Source organism: Chaetodon trifascialis, chromosome 6 (assembly GCF_039877785.1).
Source record: "Chaetodon trifascialis isolate fChaTrf1 chromosome 6, fChaTrf1.hap1, whole genome shotgun sequence".
Classification (NCBI taxonomy): domain Eukaryota; kingdom Metazoa; phylum Chordata; class Actinopteri; order Chaetodontiformes; family Chaetodontidae; genus Chaetodon; species Chaetodon trifascialis.
In genome coordinates this window covers 11598308-11619957 of record NC_092061.1, presented here as the reverse complement: position 1 = coordinate 11619957, position 21650 = coordinate 11598308, and the positions used below count along the sequence as shown (strand labels likewise).

General features: G+C 40.6%; 1 protein-coding gene across 4 annotated transcripts in view; it reads right to left on the bottom strand.

The window, feature by feature from the left end:
- grid2 (glutamate receptor, ionotropic, delta 2) overlaps positions 1-21650 on the bottom strand; it is a 478994-nt gene that overhangs the window by 16200 nt on the left and 441144 nt on the right. For all 4 annotated transcript variants that reach the window (XR_011602276.1, XM_070963684.1, XM_070963683.1 and 1 more), the window contains exon 14: positions 14467-14633. Coding sequence is in view for 3 of the 4 variants with exons in the window: in XM_070963684.1 (XP_070819785.1) it covers positions 14467-14633 (167 nt within the window). In the remaining variant the exon portion in view is untranslated. The remainder of the gene's footprint in view (positions 1-14466; positions 14634-21650) is intronic.

Sequence of the window (21650 nt, the reverse complement as noted above, 5' to 3'; positions counted from 1 at the left end):
AGGCGCACACACACACAAACAAGCCTGCGCTCTGGCTGACGGCTTCAGAGGAAGACGGATTACAAGCAGGCTAATGAGATGGAATAAGAGCGATCCAACCTATCAAAGAGGCCAGGCAATGTTTTGTCAAAATATTTCTTGATTTCTTGCTTGGAATTCAGCCAACTTCTGAAGATTTCTTGTCTTGAGTTGATGTCTTTTCATGTTTGTCAAAAGAGGAGGCACGCTTTGGAGTTGCCGTCTGTTATCTGTGCTCTGGAGATGACTGTTCTCATGTGTCACAAATGTCATGTCGCACAGGTTTTTGTGTGGCACTTAAGGAGTGGGAATAAGCAGTGGCATTTTCTTGTTTCATCTACTTAAACACTTGTGAACACAATTACTATAGACAGTAAATGCGTTTGTGACAAAGATTGTACAAAAGGTCTTTACTGTTGACTTTGAGGGAAACAAACAGAGAGTGGAAAAGGGTAATTAACATTTCTTTGCTAGCAGAGAGAAACAGCGATATCACCTGAGCACACAACCCCAATTCCAAAAAAAGTTGGGACTCTGTGTAAAACGTAAATAAGAACAGAACGCAATCATTTGCAAAACAACTTTGTTTACTGACAACAGTTTCACAAAGTGCCCGAGCCCAAGTAGTAACATCCTTCATACAATCATGTGTTCACAAAGTGGTGACCCTCGCTCCATCCTCACTTGTGAACGACTGAGCCTTTCCAGGATGCCCCTTTCATACCCAATCATGATATTATCACCTGTTATCAATGAACCTGTTTACCTGTGGAATGTATCAAACAGGTGTTTTTGGAGCATTCCACAACTTTCCCAGTCTTTGGTTCCTCCTGTCCCAACTTTCTTGAAGCATGCTGCCGAATCAGATTCAGAATAAGCAGATATTTACAAAAATCAATAAAGCTGATGAGGTCAAACATTAATTTCATTGTGTTTGTACAGATTTAAATTGAGTATAAAGGATTATCAGGATTCGTTATCACATTCTGGTTTATTTGTGTTTTACACAATGTCCCTTTGTTTTCGGAATCAGGGGTGTTTCTGTCAAATATCTATTAGGATGCCTTGCCTGATCTTAAATGTGATCTTGCTGCATGTTGAGGTTACTGGCTGTATCTAATTTTTAATCTGATTTTCAAACATTAATTCAAAGACTCACTAAATGCCAAAATTTCCTCATCTTATTCTAGACAATCAAAAAGATGCCAAACAAAGCAACAAAGAATATCTAAAAGGCTTACTCCCCAACTTGATCAAAGATCAAACAGATCAAAACACAAAAACAAACATTTCAAAAAGAGTATTTCATCAGAGGAATTTTAAAGATGTGACTAAGCTGTCTGTAACTTTGAGGGAGGACAGAGCAGAACAGATTTGAGATTCAGGGCAGAGTGCTTTCTCTCTCCCCTCTATTACGACCCCGTCTGCCCAAGGAGCTTATCATCTATCATTCTGCACTAATTGGCCTATCAGAGTAATGCAAAAGCTGCTTCACCGACAGGCCCTTGAATCAAACCCTAACACTGACATGTACTCACAAGAACACACACCTAAGTATACACACAATAGCTAGATTTACAGTACCTTACATTTATCTCATTGAGGTTAAGCCGCCGTTATCCATCCCACAGACTGGCCAAAAATACACTTACTTGACTCTGTAACAGCAGAATGCTTGCAGGAAAGAGGATAGAAATGATGGCCATTCTGGCGATATTATGTGATGCTTACTGTCATGCTCTTTTCTTACATCACAATTTTAGACGACACCCAGGTTTGAACAGATGGCACAAACCCAGAGTGAAGAGGAAGATGTTTACATGCAACACAACAGGGACCTTTTAAATGACAGCAATCCAGACACACTAACTCCTGTAATTCTACTTCTTTCGATGAAATGTATCATTCCAAAGCTTGGTCACAGAAAGATTACATGTGTGACTCAGCACATGTCAAATCCCCAACAAACCTACGGGAGATCTTTTTTAACTCATGGCAGCTGCTAGGCGAGGAATACTTCAACTTTGAGAGAAAAAGTGCTGATCATTTTTAAACAAGCTAAAGCGGTTACCTCTGTTCTTCATCTATCTCAATCCCATGGCTGACAGGCAGGATGAAAGGCCACCGTGAGCTGCCTGACAAAAACATGGGTTGAGTCAAAGGTTTCCTGCAGTACAACATCTGTCTAGATCTCCAATTTGTCTGCCGCTGTCTCACCAACAGAAATACATCTTCCCTCGAAAAACACAAAGACCTGAATTTACCTGTGCACACACACTCAGTGGCACAGACAGAAGTGTAAATGTCTATCCACTTGCTCACAATACACTACAATCCTGCAATGCACGATTCATTCGGAAAACAATGACAAACTGTCATAATGAGTGCGAGGAGTAGCTAATCAAAGTGTGTGTGACACGGTCTTTATGTCCTTATGAAAGATCCACTACATTACACAGAGTCTGATGAAGTTCATGAAAAAGCGCAGGAGAAGAAATGTGACAGTTAATTCATTTCCTCACAGCAGCAGTGCTTTTTTCTGCATAGTTATCCAAAACTTTTTCTGCTTTAATTCCACTCTGAATATGTAGAATATTGAACTGAGGGAGTGTACACTTAGATGTGTTGCTTAGCTTTTTACTTCCTTCAGGGGCTGTTAGTGTTTTTTGCTTAAGGCATCATCAGTCAGCACACTGCTGCCTGAGGTATCACGAAATAATCACCAAAAATACCATCTACTATATATCACTGCAGTCTGAGGACATACAATGCAATTATCAGTGTCATGTCCTGCATACAGGGGCTGTTGTTTTGATAGCAACTGCATGTTCACATCTAATTAAATGCATCATCGTCAACTAAAATGTGCGGCATATGTGAGGGTTTCAATCTCAACCACATGCATAAGGAGAGCGAAGTGTGCGTGACAGACTAGGTGAAATGTAATTACAGAATAAATGTAATTTGTGTGTCTATCAGGCTGGCCTTTTTTTGTCTGCAACAGCTGCCCTGTGACAGTGCGTGTAACAGTGTATTATCATATGGTAAGCGTGTAAAGGTATGGTGTATGCATGCATGCATCTTCCTGCATCTATAAAACAGCTGGTGTGCTGTGAGATGCATTAAAACTGTGCGTGTGTAATGAGTTATCACCTTGCTTTAAGATCATTGACTTTGACTGGGGAGATCTATAATGACTGTAACAAGTCCCACTGGCTGTTAAAGCAAATGAGCAAGGGTTGCCCACGTGGTGCAGGGCAACTGTTGTTTGTCTCTATGTGTGTGTGTGTGTGTGTTCACGCTCTGTCTCTGCCTCTCTGTTCTCTCCGCAGTGGCCGTTACTGTGCGGACTAGATGTTGCCATGGCAACTCTATGGCAGCAGCCTTGATGGCGGGATGATCACACGTTATTAGTCAACTCAAGCCATCGCCTCCCACCCCAGCACACACACACACTGATTTGGATAAAGGAGTGAGAGGCAGAGGCCTTGAAGAGAGGAAGAAGGCGAAAAAAGTAGAAAGAAAAATGTGAAAGATGGTGTGAATTCTGTCAGGTGACAAAACACAGTCAAGGTAAAAATATAATACTGAGATCACACACAGGGAGGGAGGGGGAGAGAGAGAGAGAGAGAGAGAGGCAGAGGGAGAAAGTGGCTCTTTGAGTATCACATGAAAAATGGAGGAACATAGTGGCACATAAGCTTCGCATGAGGACTGTTCACATAATGAAAAGCCAGGAGAGACATGAACATGAACAAACACTGCCCTTTCATTTGTAGTCCTGACATTTTCCAAAGGGCTGTTTTTTAAGGATGAAAGTTGGTGAAAGTTAAAGTTACTGTAAAGTCTGTGGTTTGACATGTGGTCGTGATGGTTAAGCTGGTCAGGCGTCGCATTATGCCAGCGTGGTTCCTCACAAGTACAGAGGAGCAAACGTGTGAGCAGATGCAGAAATGATGCACTTCCCACATGTAAGCTATCAAAGTTGTCAAAAGAGAACAGTGTTTCAAACAGAGTGCAGCCTGTCATGGTCAGAACGAAGTATGTGGGGCCCTTCTGACTTTCTTTTCTTTCTTTTACTTCCTGTTTAAATGCTTCCAAACAAACACTTTGTGGTTAAATATGCAAACGGGGACATATGTTTCCTTATTATCCAAAGAGTGGGGCTTTTAGGAGTTCATTTGACTTCATTTGACAGAAACATCTATTTATAACAGTTTTAATGAACAGCCCCTAGTGGCATAAATGACATCCCTACTAGAGTGAAAACAGAGTGTTATGAGATTTCCCACTGTGTTGCTGCACCACTGCTGAAGTACAGGGAGTGTCTTTCTGAGTCAAATGGATGGTGGGGCTGTTCCAGACAGAGGCTACAGGCTACAAAGTGAGTTTTGAAAGCCTGTTATCTCAGCACCTGGCAAACTGATCCGTTGACTCATTGGTATTGATCAACTCAGCTATCAACTCCCTCTAGATATATTATGGCTATTTTCTGCTATGGGGCAGTAAAAATTGCACTTATTGCCCCTTTAAATGCACTGTAACTCCATATATTGTGTTGATTCTGCAGTCTTCCCCAGGCCCATCCATAAGGCCCCTATAAATGCAGGTTATGTCCCATGCTGCTCTTTCCCCAGTTGCAGGCTTTTACTGCGGCTGCAGCCAGTTAAAATCCAGAACCGTGTGGGTTAGATGATCAAGCATAATGTGAAACAGTTCAGTGAATTTCAGAAATGGCTAGATAGACCTCTTAACTGTTTCTGTGAGAGGTGTTGAGGCGTAGTGCGTCATCACGGAGCACGCTGCCATCAGAGGAATGGCAGAATGTGTCTGCAGCAACTAGAACAGTCTTGCTCTTTATAGGAATATTCTTCTGCTGTCACCTCTGCAGCACACGCATTTATAAGTTGGAGACGGTGAAAAGTGGAAGTTGTGGTGAGGTGAGAGGTGGAGAGAGAACGTGAAGACAAGAGGGAGTAGAGACGTTAGTGAGTCGGAGAATATAGGCAAGATGGAAAATTGAGTGAGGGGAGCAAAAAACTGAAAAACACTGACAGTGTGCTCGGTATGGATGGATGGCTGACAACACAATAATGCAATGTGAGAAAAGAGACAGGATAGGAGGGCAAGAAGGCTGGTAAAGAGAGGAGGATGAAATGAGTGAGATGAGCAAAATGAGCAGAGAGGGGGTAGAGGAGTGGAGATGAGAGACGAAGGTGTTAGGCTAAAATGAGTTTGTTGCTCTGAGATGACCGTTGCTGTCAGCTCCTTAAATGAGAAGAACACTGAGTTGACAGCTCAGTTACAAGTTTAACACAAAGCTGGCAAACATCAGCGGTCTCTGTCTGCCTCACTGGTGTTAGCCTCACTGGAAAACATGATATAGAGTAATGTTCCTATTATAAAGTCAAAAAAGTGTCTAAAAGTAGTTTAGCTGTAGGTCTGATGAATGCAGGCTCAGCGTAGTTCAGTATTTTGCTCTCAGAGTTCCAGCACGCCTTGGAAAATTTGGGAATTGTTTTCTGAGAATATGAGCACTAAAACACGACAGACATTTTGGCGAAAACTTGAGCGGCTGCAGGGATTTCAATTACACTGGGTAGGTGAGAGTGACATAGTGATTAGGGAGGCCAGGCTGTATGTCAGGGAGCTCAGGCACCCATATCAGCAAACTGAAGTATCCTTAGATGCTGAATCACCACAAACTAAAGGTCTGCTGAACCTGATTTTTGATCTGCCGGCAGAGACGAGGGGGAATCAATAAGGCATCAGATTATCATCATTACACTGTGTTGCAATTTGCTACTTGACCTGCCTCAAGAAACAAGTCAAACCTGTCAAAAATATGTTACAAAGGCACACAATCAGCAACAAACTAACCTGTGCTGCAGTCACTCACTGCGGTTTATTTGACCAAATCCCTTTGCCACTTTTGCAAGCAGGGCAGTGCAGAGAGCACAGAGACTCAGCAGCATCAACCCAGTCAATGAAGAGCACCTGTTCACAACTATTCTCACCCTGTGTTTAAATGAAAAAATAAATGAAAGTGAGAGAAGCTGAGACTGAAGCACGCTGACCCACAGCCACACACACGATAGTCCTACATCTGGAAAGCCAGTTTGTTCAACCACAGACTGCTGGAGTTGTCTCAGACAGAAGAAATATTATTCCAGCGCTGGTGGTGCATATTTGAGTTCACTTTTGAGTGGGTTTTATTTTGGTACCAAATATAAAAGGGTGAACCACAGAAGTCTCTCCAGCGACCTTCCTAGGTGTAGACTTGGTATTTTCACTGCTTCATTTTTGTGGCAGAGATAACATGCTGACCTCTATCTCACAGTTACAGTGTGCACAACCTGGCTGGATATTGAGGTAATGTGCTGCTTTTCTAAAGCTGGGTACACATTAAAGGAGAGCAGCAAGGATGTTAGCTGTCCCAGAGACATTTGAGAGGTATGGTCATAATCTTCCCTTCTGTTCCTGAGGTATGGTGTTGAATAATGGCCAAAAAAGTGTTTTAGCACAACATTATGATGTCACAGTGAAATTGACCTTTGACTTTTTAATGTTAACTGTCATCACTTTGTGAGACATTGTGTGATATTTTGTCAGAACTGGCGTATGACTTCTTGAGTTATGGCCAAAAGTATGTTTTGGGAGGTCACAGTGACATTTGACCACCAAAATCAATTCATCCTTGAGTTCAAGTGGACATTTGTGCCAAATTTGAAGAAATTCCCTTCAGTCCTTCTTGAGATATCACGTTCACAAGAATGTGATGGATGGACAGACGGATTGACAAGTGGACGGACAACCTGCAAACATAATGCCTCCGGCTATGGCTGTCATGAGCAGGGAGGCATAAAAAGCGAATCCAAGCATTGGATTATATTGCATAAGGTTTGTCTGTGCAAAAGAGTTCATTATATGCATCACGTGTTCGGTAAGACAAGAAATTAGTCAAAGTAGTTAGAACTAGCGCAAATGGAGATACAACCCATATCCACAGCTCCACAGTTGGACCTGCTGGGGGGTATCCCAACATGCACTGCTTGAAAGGCATAACAACACAAAGAGCACAGGTCACCACGAGGAAACCAGCAGGGCCAATGTTCCAACACAACACTGTGAGCCACTCACTGCTAATCACTGAGCCAACATCTTGCCCTTTCAATTAACAGTGTGTCACAATATCGAAGCTCAAGGAACAAGGTAAGGGAGGTCATTTACCCATGAATCTTTGGTCCCTCAAGTAAAGTTTGCAAAGCCTAATTACTCCAATTAGCACTCTCAGGGTTCAATGTCATACACTTCGTCAACAAAGTTTTCAATTAAGCATCATTAAGCTGCAGTGTGTGGGTGAACTGGAACCGATTATCAAGCTGAACTATGATAAACAACAGACAGAAGTTAAACAGTCATTAACCATCATTAACACATCGATAGAGTGAGGGAGAGACAACCAAAGAGAAACAGAGAGAGAGAGCCACATCCCCATCATTAATTATGATTAATAAAGATTTAATGAATGCAGTAAGTGTGTGGGCTGAGCTTTACAGTGATAGATCGGTAGAAGACTGGCAGCTTTTGAGTGAGAAAGCTTCGGCAAAGACGGAGAGAGAAGGAGAGCAACAGTAGATTGACACGTGACATTAAATCAATTTTTTGTCATCTGGAACAATATCAATGTTGTAGAAACACATACACACATTTGAACGCATATACACACACAATCCTTCTTTCTTTGCTCACCACCCACGGAAAAAATGCATTATTTTCCCCCATGCATAGTGATTTCCATGGATTGGAAATTGAAGGCTTCAGAGACTCCAGCTTAACTTGAGCTGACTGCGTGAATGAGTGTGTATGAATGACGGAGAGGGAGAGATGATGAATCAAATAACTTACTTTTTAGCTTTTGGCTTCTACAGCAGGAGCCTTGATCAAGCCTTATTTAGATTGTGCAGGTAGCTGATGGTATTATGGCACTACAAAGAGCATTCAAAATAAGGTGCAACCCTCTCAAAACAAAGGAATCTCAGTTGTTTTACATCTGAAATCTAAGAGCTAATTCTGAACCATGTTGAGGGTCTATGCATTGACTGAACTCACAGGAATTGTGATTGTTGTGTTGCAAAGTGTGTCTCTTTTTCCACTCTGCCTTTATTGTGGCAATATCTTTCCTTCCCGTGTGATCAAAATGGAAATCTTAATTTGGAATAAATAATACTAATGACATTTATAGAAATGGTCAAAACAATAGATTAATGTCTAAGACAGACAGAGAGAGAGAGAGAGAGAGAGAGAGAGAGAGAGAGAGAGAGAGAGAGAGAGAGAGAGAGAGAGAGAGAATAAAAAACCTGACACGATAAAGATGAAGTGTTCCTTTCTCCATCGGGCGCCCAAACCAGAACAGCAAGTGAAGCTGTGAAGCAACTAAACAAAACTTTTCTCAGAAAAGTGTATTTTGACCAGAGTCCCAAGACTTGAGTTATTCTTCTAATATAGTGTAATAGACTACTATGCAAGCAAACTAAAGCTGCTTGAGGCAACTTTAGTTTGGCTGGCAAAATTCACTGCAGTAACATTCAAAAAAGGTGTTACACAAGCTGTGGGCTATCAAGCTCCACTCCACCAGGCAGTGAGTGCTGCTCAGATATCACTTAGCAAATGTGATAAATTACAAACTTAAAAGCTACAGGCAAAGCTCTCCTCAGGAAAAATTAGCTATTTATCACACAAATATGATCAGAATTCATTTTCAATTAATTTGCTGATTATCTTATTAATAAAGTGATGAATCGTTGTATTATTGAGAAGTTTTTAAATGTTATATTCAATGAGGACATATTGTCCTGATTTTGGGCGCTTATTATGTCATCAGTTTTGTAGGTACAGTAACTACATGTGTCACATGTGTGACTGAAAGACAGTCAGCTAAGCTCTTAAAAAGTCTGATCTGATTTATTTTTATGACTTTGTAGTGGCTGATCACAATCAAGACCTTTTTTTGGTCAGATCAATATATCTACTGTACTGACTGCTCTTGTCTGGTTAAGACATTTCATCTACAGTAATCCCAAACAAAGTAGCTCTTCAAAAATGACTTTATGGGAGAGACTCAGTACCCCAACACCGCCTCTGTTTACAACCCTTCTGCTGGGACTAAAATCTAAGATTTACATGCGCGAAAGCAGCTTTAAAGGCATTTATATCTGTCCTTCAATGGTGCAATTTACTTTATCTTGATCATATACATTTCCAAAATAAAACTCCACTACACGATTCATTAAATTTCACTTCAAGGTTTGCAATAACCAAACTTTCACGAGTCAGTTCATCAAGTTTTTTAACTATTGCTGACAATTTTATTGTCATGAGTTCTGCTGAGATAACTGCTTGGCAGAATACCGAAAGCACCACAAACAAACTGTTTTTATGAGTCATATACAGTTAACTTTATTTTGTATTCGCTGGGACCCAGAGCATTTTAGTATCACTTAAAAAACAACTTTTAGTAGAGGGCTGCTTTCATATTGGTAACACATTTCTTACCGTGGTTGGACTTCAATTTATCATCCGGATAGGATATGAAATAAATGCATGAAAGAGGTAAGGGAAGGCTGTAGAGGGAACAATGAAGAAAGGATGCATGGATTGCTGGATTTAAGACTGAAATAAAGGCAAGTCTGCATCATAGAGACTGGGATGGAAGGAAAGAAAAATAAACAGTGCTGATTGTTGACACATACAGGATGCATATCCTTTGACCTTGCTCCCACTTCTATGTGTTTAAACTGTGCTTAAATTGGCAATAAGGAAGACATACTAGCTGAGGTCGACAGTAAATTACTCCTTCCACTGTCACGTTACACACATGAAACCCTCAACAACACAGTTATGAACTTTATCAAGCCCTCTCTGACTCAAGCCCTCAGAAAGTTCTAGTCCCACATAGCTGTCCAAAATTGGAACTCATTTTCAAAGAAAATCAGTGCTGATGGGCAAGAGTTTTATTGTGGTTACTTTCATTCAACACAGGCCAGGAAATGACAAGCCACAGGCTAACAGGCTAATGTCATTTCTACAGAATGAAGCCAGCATGTGGTGTACGCTCACAACAGCAATCTAACCCACGCTCTCTGAGGTATTATGTGTCTGTGATTGCAGCAATGATTTGTCGCTCTAGTATACGTCATTTGGGCCCTCAAGCGTACCATTCAACATTCAGTGCCATGGTCCCCACAGAAATACAGCGTACCATGGCTCTATTTTAGAAGCACTAAACTATCAGCCCTGAGGCCACCCTTGCCTGCAGCCAGGTAATAAAACAACAATATGAATGTATCTTTGTTGGTGAATTTTATGTAACAAGTGGTGTGACCATGATCAGATTCATATGTTGGATGTAGCCCTCTTTGCTCACCTAATGTGAACCTAAACTGAAAAGTAGAGTTATTAGGAAAACAACACTGCAGTGTGATAGCGTACTAATGAGTATATAATTAATTTCCTCTGAAATGTTTATTCCCACTGACATTTATCATCTACTTTCCCTGAATTTGTTGCACTCCTCTTAAAATTCTGCAGTTCTGACCACAATCACTAACAAAGAGGTACCTCATCTGTCTTGCAATCGAAATGTAAAACGTAATCGTGTTTAGTATGCGCAACAAAAAGTCTGGCCTGCATCTTATCGTCTTAGACTGCAGCACCCTCAAGATGTCCATCTCTTATGGATTAAATCTTCTATTTTAAATTTTCACATCAATGCCTGCAGACTCACACAGACAAAAATAATACATGCCTCGGAGAGAGGGCTTATTTTTATTTTATTTTTTAACAATCTTGCCCCTTCAGCACTTCAAAACAACTTGTCAGTAGCTGTCAGTTTAAATTAGTGGACTAGCCCTTTACGTTGCTGTTTTCTGACTCTGGTAAATCTGCAGGCTGTCTCCATCAATCACTGAACAGCAGCGCCCACACACATGCAAGTACATACACAGCCACACATAATTTGCTCAACAGTACCGACAAATAAACCCAGATCCACACACACACACACACACACAAACAGAAAACACAGACAGACAGTGGTGGTGCACTTGTGCTCCGGCAATGGCTCCTTCGTAATAAACAAAGTGGTAGAAAATGATGAAGCTGTAGCAGTCTGTCTGTTTCTACAGACACTGCCCTTCTCTCTTTCTCTCTAAAGTGTCAAAGCAAATAAATTCTTTTTCATCTCTCATATTACCTCCGGGGACCTGCAGATAGTAAATACTCCTCAAATATGCAGAATGCGCACACACACACACACACACACACACACACACACACACACACACACACACACACACACACACACACACACACACACACACACACACACAAAGTAAGTACTCTCCAGAATTTGCTGATTCCCTCTCCAACCAAACCACACAATCACTGACTTTATGGATATTAATAGATTATTGGTCCAGTGTTTATGAATCATCTCACTCACTCATGTTTGTATTCTCTTTATGATATGGAATAGTGCTGTCTTTCTTTTCTTTTCAGATACATTCATTAAAAACAATTAGAAATATCATTAGAAATCTTAAAGCTCCTCAGAAATACAAGGGTCTCTAACTTCAAACTGGGTTGGAATAAATGATAGTTGTAAGGTGTACATAATCCAGAGTCCTCCATAGAAAAGTATAATGGATAGCATATTTGTAATTTTAAGTTTTGAAAGGAGAAACAGAGCTCTATCCCTGTAAAAGCATGTAAACCACATGGCTATTGTGTCACAATCTGATATCAAACAATTCTTCAGTGTTTATACTGCTGTAACCATATCAGCTACATGACCACAGATGGCATGGATAGGAGTTGGGCCATCAACAGTTTCCATATGTTGTATTAGAGTTTGAAACAAGCATGGGGAAGGTGGGTTGGTGTAATACAGGATGGAATCATCAGCATAAAAGAGAACTGGAAAATTACTATTATGAAAGTCAATACATAGGGACCCAATACTGATCCTTGAGGAATACCTTTTAAAGTACTTGATTTGAAAACAATGGCAAGAACAGTCTGAGAGCAAGCCAACTCCAAAGCCATGAAGAGCAACTTATCCTGAAAAATGAATTGAGGCGTTACACAGATCTTGATGAAGAACGTGTTTTAAAACAAAGACAGAAAAGCCTGAGGCTGTAGTCTATATTTTTCTTCTGCCATGTCACATCAAGACATCAAGTACAAATTGTAAAACGACTAAAGAAATGTCTGACAATATATTCTGATGCAGAAGCTACAGTATCTTTACACTGAAACTGTACTGTCTGACACTGCGAACAGACACCTATGTGCATCTGAGAGGGGTGAGGCAGGCTTAGCAGATGTTAGCTGCAGTGGTTTTTGGCTGGCTTTTCTCCCCGTCCACCCTGCAATGTGTGTTACTGCTTTAGAAATCCACTTTCAGTGAATGGGATCTGCACAGCAATCCACTGATGAGAACAAAATCATGCCCATGCCCATTTCTGTAGATACTGCGGCCTGTGTCATTTGGTAGACTTAATAACACTCAGGCTTATACTCTAGTTCCACAACATTTCCCCTCAGTATTTTGGAAAGGTGCCATCACAGCATTCTGGGCATGTTGCTGTGGACAGAGATCGTGACGGACTGCTTTAGAAATTAACAACTCCCCATTTTTTAACTGCTATCAAGTTAAAAATAAAAATCCTCTCTTCCTCAAGTCTGCATTAACCGGTCCAGTGGAGTATCTCTGTTCAACAACAACTGTGATGAAGCAGAAACCTGTAGAAATGTCAATGTAATCGACAATTCATTCACTGGTATTAAAATTGATTATGTTCTGCTCAAATGCAGTGGTGGGTGGTCTAGTTATTGTGAGGAAAATACAGTAACTTAGTAAACAATTGTTTTATTTTGAACAAATGGAGGTGCACCAGTCAACACAAATCCAATTGCAATCATCAAGTCTCCAGACTTGTTATGACCAGGCTACCAAAGATAATCTAGCTGAGTGAAATATTCGTCTCTTTGCCACCAGAGCATGACTGCAAATACAATTCCTGTTAAACCTCTTCTTTGTGCTTCATTAATCTGTATAATACAGATTGTCAGGATGAAAAATCTCAAAATCAAAGCAAAGAAAAACAAAACAATTACACCTCTGTAATTATTTCTTTCTCCTGATAATTTCTGTCTGTTTCTGTTTGAACCGTGGGGACCAGTGTGAGTTTGAAACTGTCTTCCAGAGAGAGTGACATTGCCCCCGAAATAATCGAAGGGAATTGGAAACATGGTCTGTCAATTAATTGCTTGTTTATTTTAATAACAGCCATGATAGGCAATATTCTGAAGCGCAACGCTCCACCGGATATGGAGCTATAAACAGACAGGCCTAGTCACTCTGTAAAGCTCACACAGTTTGGCCCATGCAGATGAAACACACAAAACAACACTGACAGACTATTTTACATAATATAAATTATGACAGCTTAATGAAGGCATTAGACATTTTTGTTGTTCCCTCCTCTTAAAATGATCTCATGCTTGCTCACAAATAAAACCAACATGACTCTGTTGGGATTCAAGCAATCCTTATGTGGCCTTCACAGAAACACTTCACCTCATACGACTGAACCGGCAATCTGGTGATGTGGTTTATATCGCAGCATTGCATTAAAAATTAATGCAAACAAACAAACAAACAAACAAACAAACACGGACACTCAGCATTGTGAAGCAGGGCGCAGACAGCAGCTCAGCAGCTGACAGGAGATGAGTGAACGACCTTTGTGTGGTTACTGAGCTTCCTAATAGTCATATGGGACCAGATAAATAAGAATAAATTCAGTTACTTTCCTGATCCATGAGATACCTTGAACAAACAAAACCTCCACTGCATGCTCCAGCAACAAGACAAACAGCTGGGATCAGTTTGGATACATCTACACTGTTTACTAGCGACTTATTTGTGAGGCAGAGTTGTCAGACTTGCTTAACCTCAATGTGAACCAGTGGTTTGTGCTGAAGCGAAGCAACCAAGCTGCACGCAAGTTGTGAAAGTGCCATTTGCCTATTTCCTCCGGAAGATAGATGTACAATTTAATCTGCTGTTATCCTGGAGTCTGACCTACAGAGGAGATTTTGTAAGCAAGAAGAGGGGCAAACATTATGGGAGTGGCCATTTTTTACTTGGCTGAGATGAATTTGGGGCAATAAAAACTTCCACAACCTCTCCTGAAGTTATGCATTTTTTCCCAACTTGTCTCAAAAGCAGGGGATATTTCTCAACCTGAAACTGAAGACAATATGACTGTATGGAAAAAAAGTGGCGTCTCCATCAATGTGCATTTGAAACATGTCCTTTAAATATCAAAAAATATACAGTCGAGGATGCTGCTGACTGTTGTTTGCTGTTATAGTACTTACCTCTGGGAGAAAATGTCCCTGTAGGGGCTGCCGTGCTGCATGGCGATGCCGTATCCACGGTCTGGTGCGTTGTTGCTGACGGTGTAGAACGAGCAGTCCTCATCATTATTAGCCACGTACTCCAGCACTGCCGCGTCCCACACAAAGCCAAAACGACCGTACTTCACCTGAAAGAAGATATTTAGAGTATTCACAAAGGTGCATCTTCACCTCAGGTCATATCGATGATCCTAGACAGGCTTCCATCTTGGCCTTCAGACAATTGATCTATTAATTTAATTTTACAAACAAACATCAAGTGGAGGCACATTTTAACCCACACTGTGCGACTGTATATCTGTGTGTTAGTACTGCATTTCCTACCTGACGTAAACTTACTTGCAGCAGTATTTTAAATGCATCTCTTCTTGGGCATTTCATTCCTTTTCTCTTGGTTACATGTACTAACAGAGCCTGTTTCTGCACTCTCCCTGTGTCTATATTTAGCTGACCTCAGCAGATAGGATATCATATCAGAATGTAGGTATCTGATTGAGTATCTAGATGAAGCTTCATCACATAAGAAAAGTGAATGAATAGTTTTTATTGAGTTCTTGCTTATCCTTGATCAGTTAAGAAATGCTCTATAAACCTACTCTTTTGTGTGTGTGTTCATAGATGAGCTGAATCATAGCTGAGTCCATTCAGCACAGACACTGTAGAGGTGGTCTATGAGGACTGACTCACTCCAGAAAAGAGATCTTTCATAACCACTGGCATTTTTAGTCCAAAAATGCAGTGCAGCACCAACGACTGTAGGATGACAAACTTTACACCACAGCAACTTTACAGTTTAACATTCCCCAGCCTGTAGATGCACAAGTGTTAACGGCTTGTTGGCTCGATCATAACTGCACCCTATGTGGGATGAAAGTGCTGTGTGTTGAATGTGTTTTACATTTTTCTGTGCATGTCCTTGTTCAGTATGTGTGTGTGTGTGTGGGCAAACTGTGGGTGCGTATAAAGTGTGTGCTTGTAGCTTGCGCTCGAGAAGAACAAGAGGGTCAAAGTGACTCAAGGTGAGAAGCGCAGATTGTTTTGTAGAACTTAAGGTGCCTGTTGTTAACATGGCTTCTCGTAAACATTCAATAAATCTTTATTTTCACAGCAAAATGACAAGTGGAGAATAAACAAGCTGGCTGTGATATTCACATCCTGACACCTCTTCTGATGATTCACTCAAATAGGCACATGTACGTACGTACGTGTGTGCATGCGCGTGCTTGTGCGCATGTGTGCGCACGCACACACACGTCTTGGAACACATTACTTTGGACTTGGTGTGTCATTAACTTTAATGGAGCTTTATGAAATTTTCAGTCCAGTCTGTCTTTACTGTGTGTGTGTGCGCGTGTGTGTGTGTGTGTGTGTGTGTGTGTGTGTGTGTGTGTGTATCACCTAAGTTCAGCTTATGTGTGATGACTAATGTCTGAGAAGCGACAAGACCCTCTGATTGGGTAATTTCACAGTCTGTAGTCCTCTGAAGTGTGTGTACGGTGTGTGTGCATACGTATTTCTGTGTGTGCACGTGTATGTGTGTGTCATAATTCACTGCAGGGCATCAGAATGGTTCATTCTGCTCTTTACAACCTTAAAAAGAGTGGAAAGAGCACTTTATTGCTTTGAAGAATAATTTTATGGCTTTTCATTATTGCTTTTGAATTGGAAAGATTATGGGCTTTGTGGAAAGGAAATTAGTAAAAAATCTGTTTCAACAGCATACAATTGAACAGTAAGGGCACATTTTTCTCACTACATTTGGGCGAACAGGGCTGAAAATAATTATTATGCACGGATGTATTCAGTGACCTCTGATGTCAGCCACACGGAAAACACAACAAAAGCAGTGCTAATCTCATGAGCATAGTCATAGTCCTTTAGAATTAGTATAAAAATTCCAATAACGCAGCAAAAAGTGTCCATATCAAGTAGACCGCATTATGGAGAAAAGCCTCTCTGGTCCAGTCTGTCAGTGCACAAATACAGCTGCTTCAAAATGTATGTTTACATTTTAGCTCAGTTCATTCAGTTTGTCTTGATAGGAAATCAACATTTTTGTCAGCATATAAAGTAAATTAAAGGTCTCTTTTAGCGCTGTGTTTACAAAAGCAAAACCCTTAAAGAGCATTAAAAAAACACCAATAACATAGATCTACTTATTGTAAAGTCCCTGTATTCTAAAATCCCTGTGATTTGGTGGTGAGAAATCACAAGCTGATGCCTTCCAGAGGCAAGGACTCAGTGGAACTAATGTGTTTCGTTGTACTTATGAGCCATTTTAGATGAAGCAGAAAGGAAAAAGAAAATAACTTGAATATATACTGTTCTCTTCATTGGCCATTATGAAAGGTGTATAAAATAGAGTCTATGCGAAGTGAACATGAGATGGAGAGAGTACTGAACATTATTATGAACATCAGGGGCTCAAAGGACTCAGGGTAAGAGAGAATATGTTTTTAAATGAATTTTGCTTTTCTGCAATTACAAAGTCTCCTGCGGTTTCACCGTGTTCATTTTTGAAATGAATGGCACAGGACTTCAGGGATGTAAAACCCTTCACTTGTATCTTCAAAATCAAAAACAGGAAATCATGGGTTTGTGAACGGGTGACGTGATTAATCTAAGAACATTTTCTATTACAGAGTCTTTCAGCTGTGGGTTTAGGACCTCACATGGGACCACTTGATTCCTGAAGACCGGTTCAAATGTACCAGTCTTAAAACAGGACTTCTTCAAGTGCAGCGCATCATCTCGTAGATCCAATTAAACTGGACTCAATAAAATCATCAGCAAATGCCAACATAGCATACAATCGCATAAAAAGGAATAATCCCTCCAATGAAAATGATGCTGAAGCCTGTGAAGGGAAATGTTCTCGCCTGCAGCTGCAGCTGAGTTTTAGAAACAGAGACAATGTATGTATCTGTGAATAGGGAGCACTTGATTTGATGTGCCAGGACAAGTACTCTACATGCAAAGCACCAGTTTAATATTGGCTGAAGTTTGATTAATTACTGAAGACCAAAATCATAATCAGGAACCATAAAAGTGATGTGTTGAAGGTCAGCTCGCCCCTGTTGCTGTGTTACCTCTGATTGTGATTGTGATTGTGAATATTTAAGCAGCTCCCCATTTAAGTTCACAACTTTCTAACAGCTGAGAACTTTTGAGCTGAAAAACACTGTTATTGGAGAGAGCAGTCTGAGAAAGCCTCAGAGCATGTTAAATCTACCCCTGCTTTGTTTTGCCTTTCTCTTTTTTTCATGGCACTTTTTTCCAACTGATCAACAATGCCTTTGCTTTCCAAGTGTCTGACAGTCACATCTCATATCCCTGAGGTCTGCAGCCTGCTTCCATCCGAACGATGCAAAGGAAAGAGAACAGCCTTGAAGGGGGTAGAGACTTAAACTCCACCTTGTATCTGTTGCTGGAGGAAGTGTAAGGTCACTCGCAAACAAGATGGACGAGCTCTCCAGTTTGGTGAGGACTCAGTGGGATTATCTGTGTAAGGCAGCTTTTTATGCTTTGCATCCATATATACTGTAGCGTGACCTCGCAATAGGCCATACTCCAATTAAGGCGTGATCCAGGTGAGTTTACATGCACCTTTGGCACCCTGTGATACAGTTTTCAAACGTTTTTGCTGACACTGAAATCCGTATTTTAATTTTGTTTCACTCAGGAGTCATGAAGACAGGACCTAATTTTCATAGCAGCTGAGTAACAAACACATACACTTGAGAACAGTTAAATATGTCTGAAACATGCTTGAAATACAATATTTTGAAGAAAAATACACACTGCAATTTGCAATTTGTGTTTAGAGCTCAAATTCAATCTTTAAGCCAGAGGTGATAGCATAGACCAAAAGTTGTAGGAGCAAGACAAAAAGGTCACAGTGACTATTCAAATGCTGGAGTATAGTGCCACCTGAAAACTGTCATTAAAGTGAGGTGAAATGCTCATGCATCAATATGTATCTATACAGAACCAGGTTACTTCTCAACATGTAAAAATAGAGACTGAGATTTGGCTGCAGGGGAAACCACCAGACTCGGCAATTACTCTGGGGAGTTTTCTGCAGGTACAGTATGAATAGATGAGGTAAACACAGCTGTAGAGGAGGTGGAGAAGAGGAGGAGAAGAGGAGGAGGTTGTGATATTTTTGCTATTTTTCAAATTGGAATCACTGGTTTACACATCAGCAAACTGCAGATACTGAGTTGGTGATTTGGGCTTCAAGGCTGTATTACCTGCATGAAGAGATTTCATGTGTCACTGGAGGTTTGTGATTGAGGAAGGGCCACCACTGGCAGTAAGAAGCTGGATGGAGGGTCTGATCATCACAGATCAACACCATCCTCAGAACCCATGTCCACAATCTTTGCCCTTATTATACTGTGGTTTCTCGAGGTACAATATGAGCTATGCTTGCTAACGAGGCACATTTCCTCACACATTTCATTCAGACAACCGTCTATTTCATATATTTTATGTTGCAATTTTAGGATCTTATCAGAAAAAGTTCCTCTCTGTGCGACAGAAACTGTACACAGAAAACATTATTAGTTCTGGCTCTGAGTTTCTTAAGGTCAACCCACACAGACACACACAAAACATTTGAAAACTTTTGTCTCAGCAGAGATGAATGACTTTAAACAAATGTCTTTTTTCCCCTGCTCAATAGCTGGCTATTGCATCTGGTGCACTGATCAAATCTAAAAAGGGAAGCTCTTTCTCAGAGGAGGGGATGTCCAACAATAGAAGAGAACAGCCTGTCTCTCACTGTGCTCAACCCTCAAACAAAAGCCTCAATCAACAACTCCAAAAAGACTCTTTATGAATACAGCCCACCAGTGGGCTATGCTCATGAGGTATTTTTGGTGCTAAACACAACCTTTTAAGTAGCATTTTAGAGTTTCATAAAACCCCCTCTCAAATGGGGGACAACAGATGAGTTATTGCACTCCCTTGCACACTATCATTAGACAGCATTGAGAGACCTTTTAGCACATTGATTTGCAGGTGCATTTGAACATTGCTATCAAATCTTTGAGTCATGCAAATAATAACCGTGGTTGTCGCTTGCAGGCCTTTTCTCAAGTGACCTCTTCATTAAATTTGTTCACTCTGAGGTCTTCATCTGCGTGAAAATGTGCGCTATGAGATTAGGTTATCATGCACATGCAGTATGTACAGTACATGCATGCAATGTTTACCTCACTGCTACATCTCAAATAAGTCCATAGAACACACACACACACACACACACACACACACACACACACACACACACACACACACACACACACACACACACACACACACACACACACACACACACACACACACACCTCTACTTGTCTCCCACGTCCAGGGTTGTGATTTTAGTCACATCAAGGTAATTATCAGAAGCTCTCCTCCTCACACACACTCACACACACTGACTGGCAACAATCACAATCAGACACACAAAAGACACACAATTACAGGCAAACATGCCTCCTGCCAGACCACACACTCACACACAATCAAACATCCACTGATGAATACTAACCAATGCATTGGATCTTGTTTATCTCCCTCATGAATGTGACATGGATGACGTAGTATGATCTATAATCTCTAAATTAAAGCCAACTCAGCATCTCTCTTCATTGTCCTTCCTCTTTTTTCTATCACACCCTCCTTCCATGGGTGAGGGGGGATGAGTCTAATTCTGTTTCATTGTCTACCTTATGTGTGTCTTGTTTATCAGTTTTTGTGATGCTGAGCTCCCTTAATGAAGCCATAACACCATTGAACCATGAGCCTGAAATATTTTTGCTGCAGCTCCAATTTGTGTGTTGTTGTTTTTTTTTCTGGGCAAAATGGACGGAAAACAGGAAATGGGGAATAGTTAAAAAGAAATTAATTATTCATCATCTTCTTCTATTACTAGCCCTGAATAATCCAGTACAAACAGGGCCGTGACTAGAATGTTAACATGTTGTATGCCATCACTTGAAAACGGTCGATGTGGAAATTTATCAGAATAACCAAAATAAAGTGGAAAAAAGGTACTTAAATGATTAAACAGCAAAGTTGGAAATTAGTATACCACTGCAACGATACAACAGTAAGAAGAAGAAGCAAATAGTGTGATAATAATGCACACACAACAACTAGGAAAGCGAAACACAACATCCAAAAACAAATGTCTGTAAAATAGGTTTCATTTTATTTTGTCTGTATTAATTTGTTGGTAATTCGAAGCCCTGGAAAAGAAAATTTTGACAACTTTCAAATTAAGACATTTGAAAATCTAAACGGTCGAGGCAAAAAGCTGCTCAGCAAATAAGTTAGACTCACATTAAGCAACCCTGTCTCCTATATTGATATTATTGTCTTGCGGATCACATCAGCAATGAATTTTTCATATCTCCATTATAACTAGCCTCAACTCTTAACCCTAACCCTTAAATTAAAGGTGTGAACAATATTCATAGGAGATATGTTTGGACCACGGCAGGCTTTAAAAGGAAGATCTTGCTGTAAAAATTCTTTCGAAAGCTAAAGTGACATAATACAAAACCTAATTTCAGTACCATTTTCATTTAAAGAAGGCTGCACTACTCTCAAGGACTCTTCATTTTCATCAACAGTAACTTTGGATCAACAGTGTGAAGAACAGAAAAACATTTCCAAATGAGGTCCAGTCAGTCCACTTCCTTCTTGATCAGCCAGCTCGAGCAAAAATGAATGAATAACTAAAAGTTGAAGGGTGAGGAGTGCTTCACTGAAGCCACCTGCACATATATACATACTCCTTGAAGTGAACTCATATGCAGTATGACTTATAAATCTCTCTCCAGACGATGCTTTCCAAATATATTACAGAACCGCCCCAATGAGCGTCTTGGCGGGTTTCAAGAGGTCCGTCTATCTCATCCACAGTTCAAACAGTTTGGCTTCAGAGTCGAGCCTGCTTAAACTTCAAAACTCCTGAGTCCACTCTCTCCTCTCTGTCTAACTCTGTCTATTTCTCTCTCCTCCCCTCTCTCAGAAAGATCCCTTCAAGGGTGCCCAACATGCAAAAGGAATAGCAGATTCTTCATCTTGCTCTAAGTTTAAACTGAAATTTATCAAAAACTGTATTTTTCCTC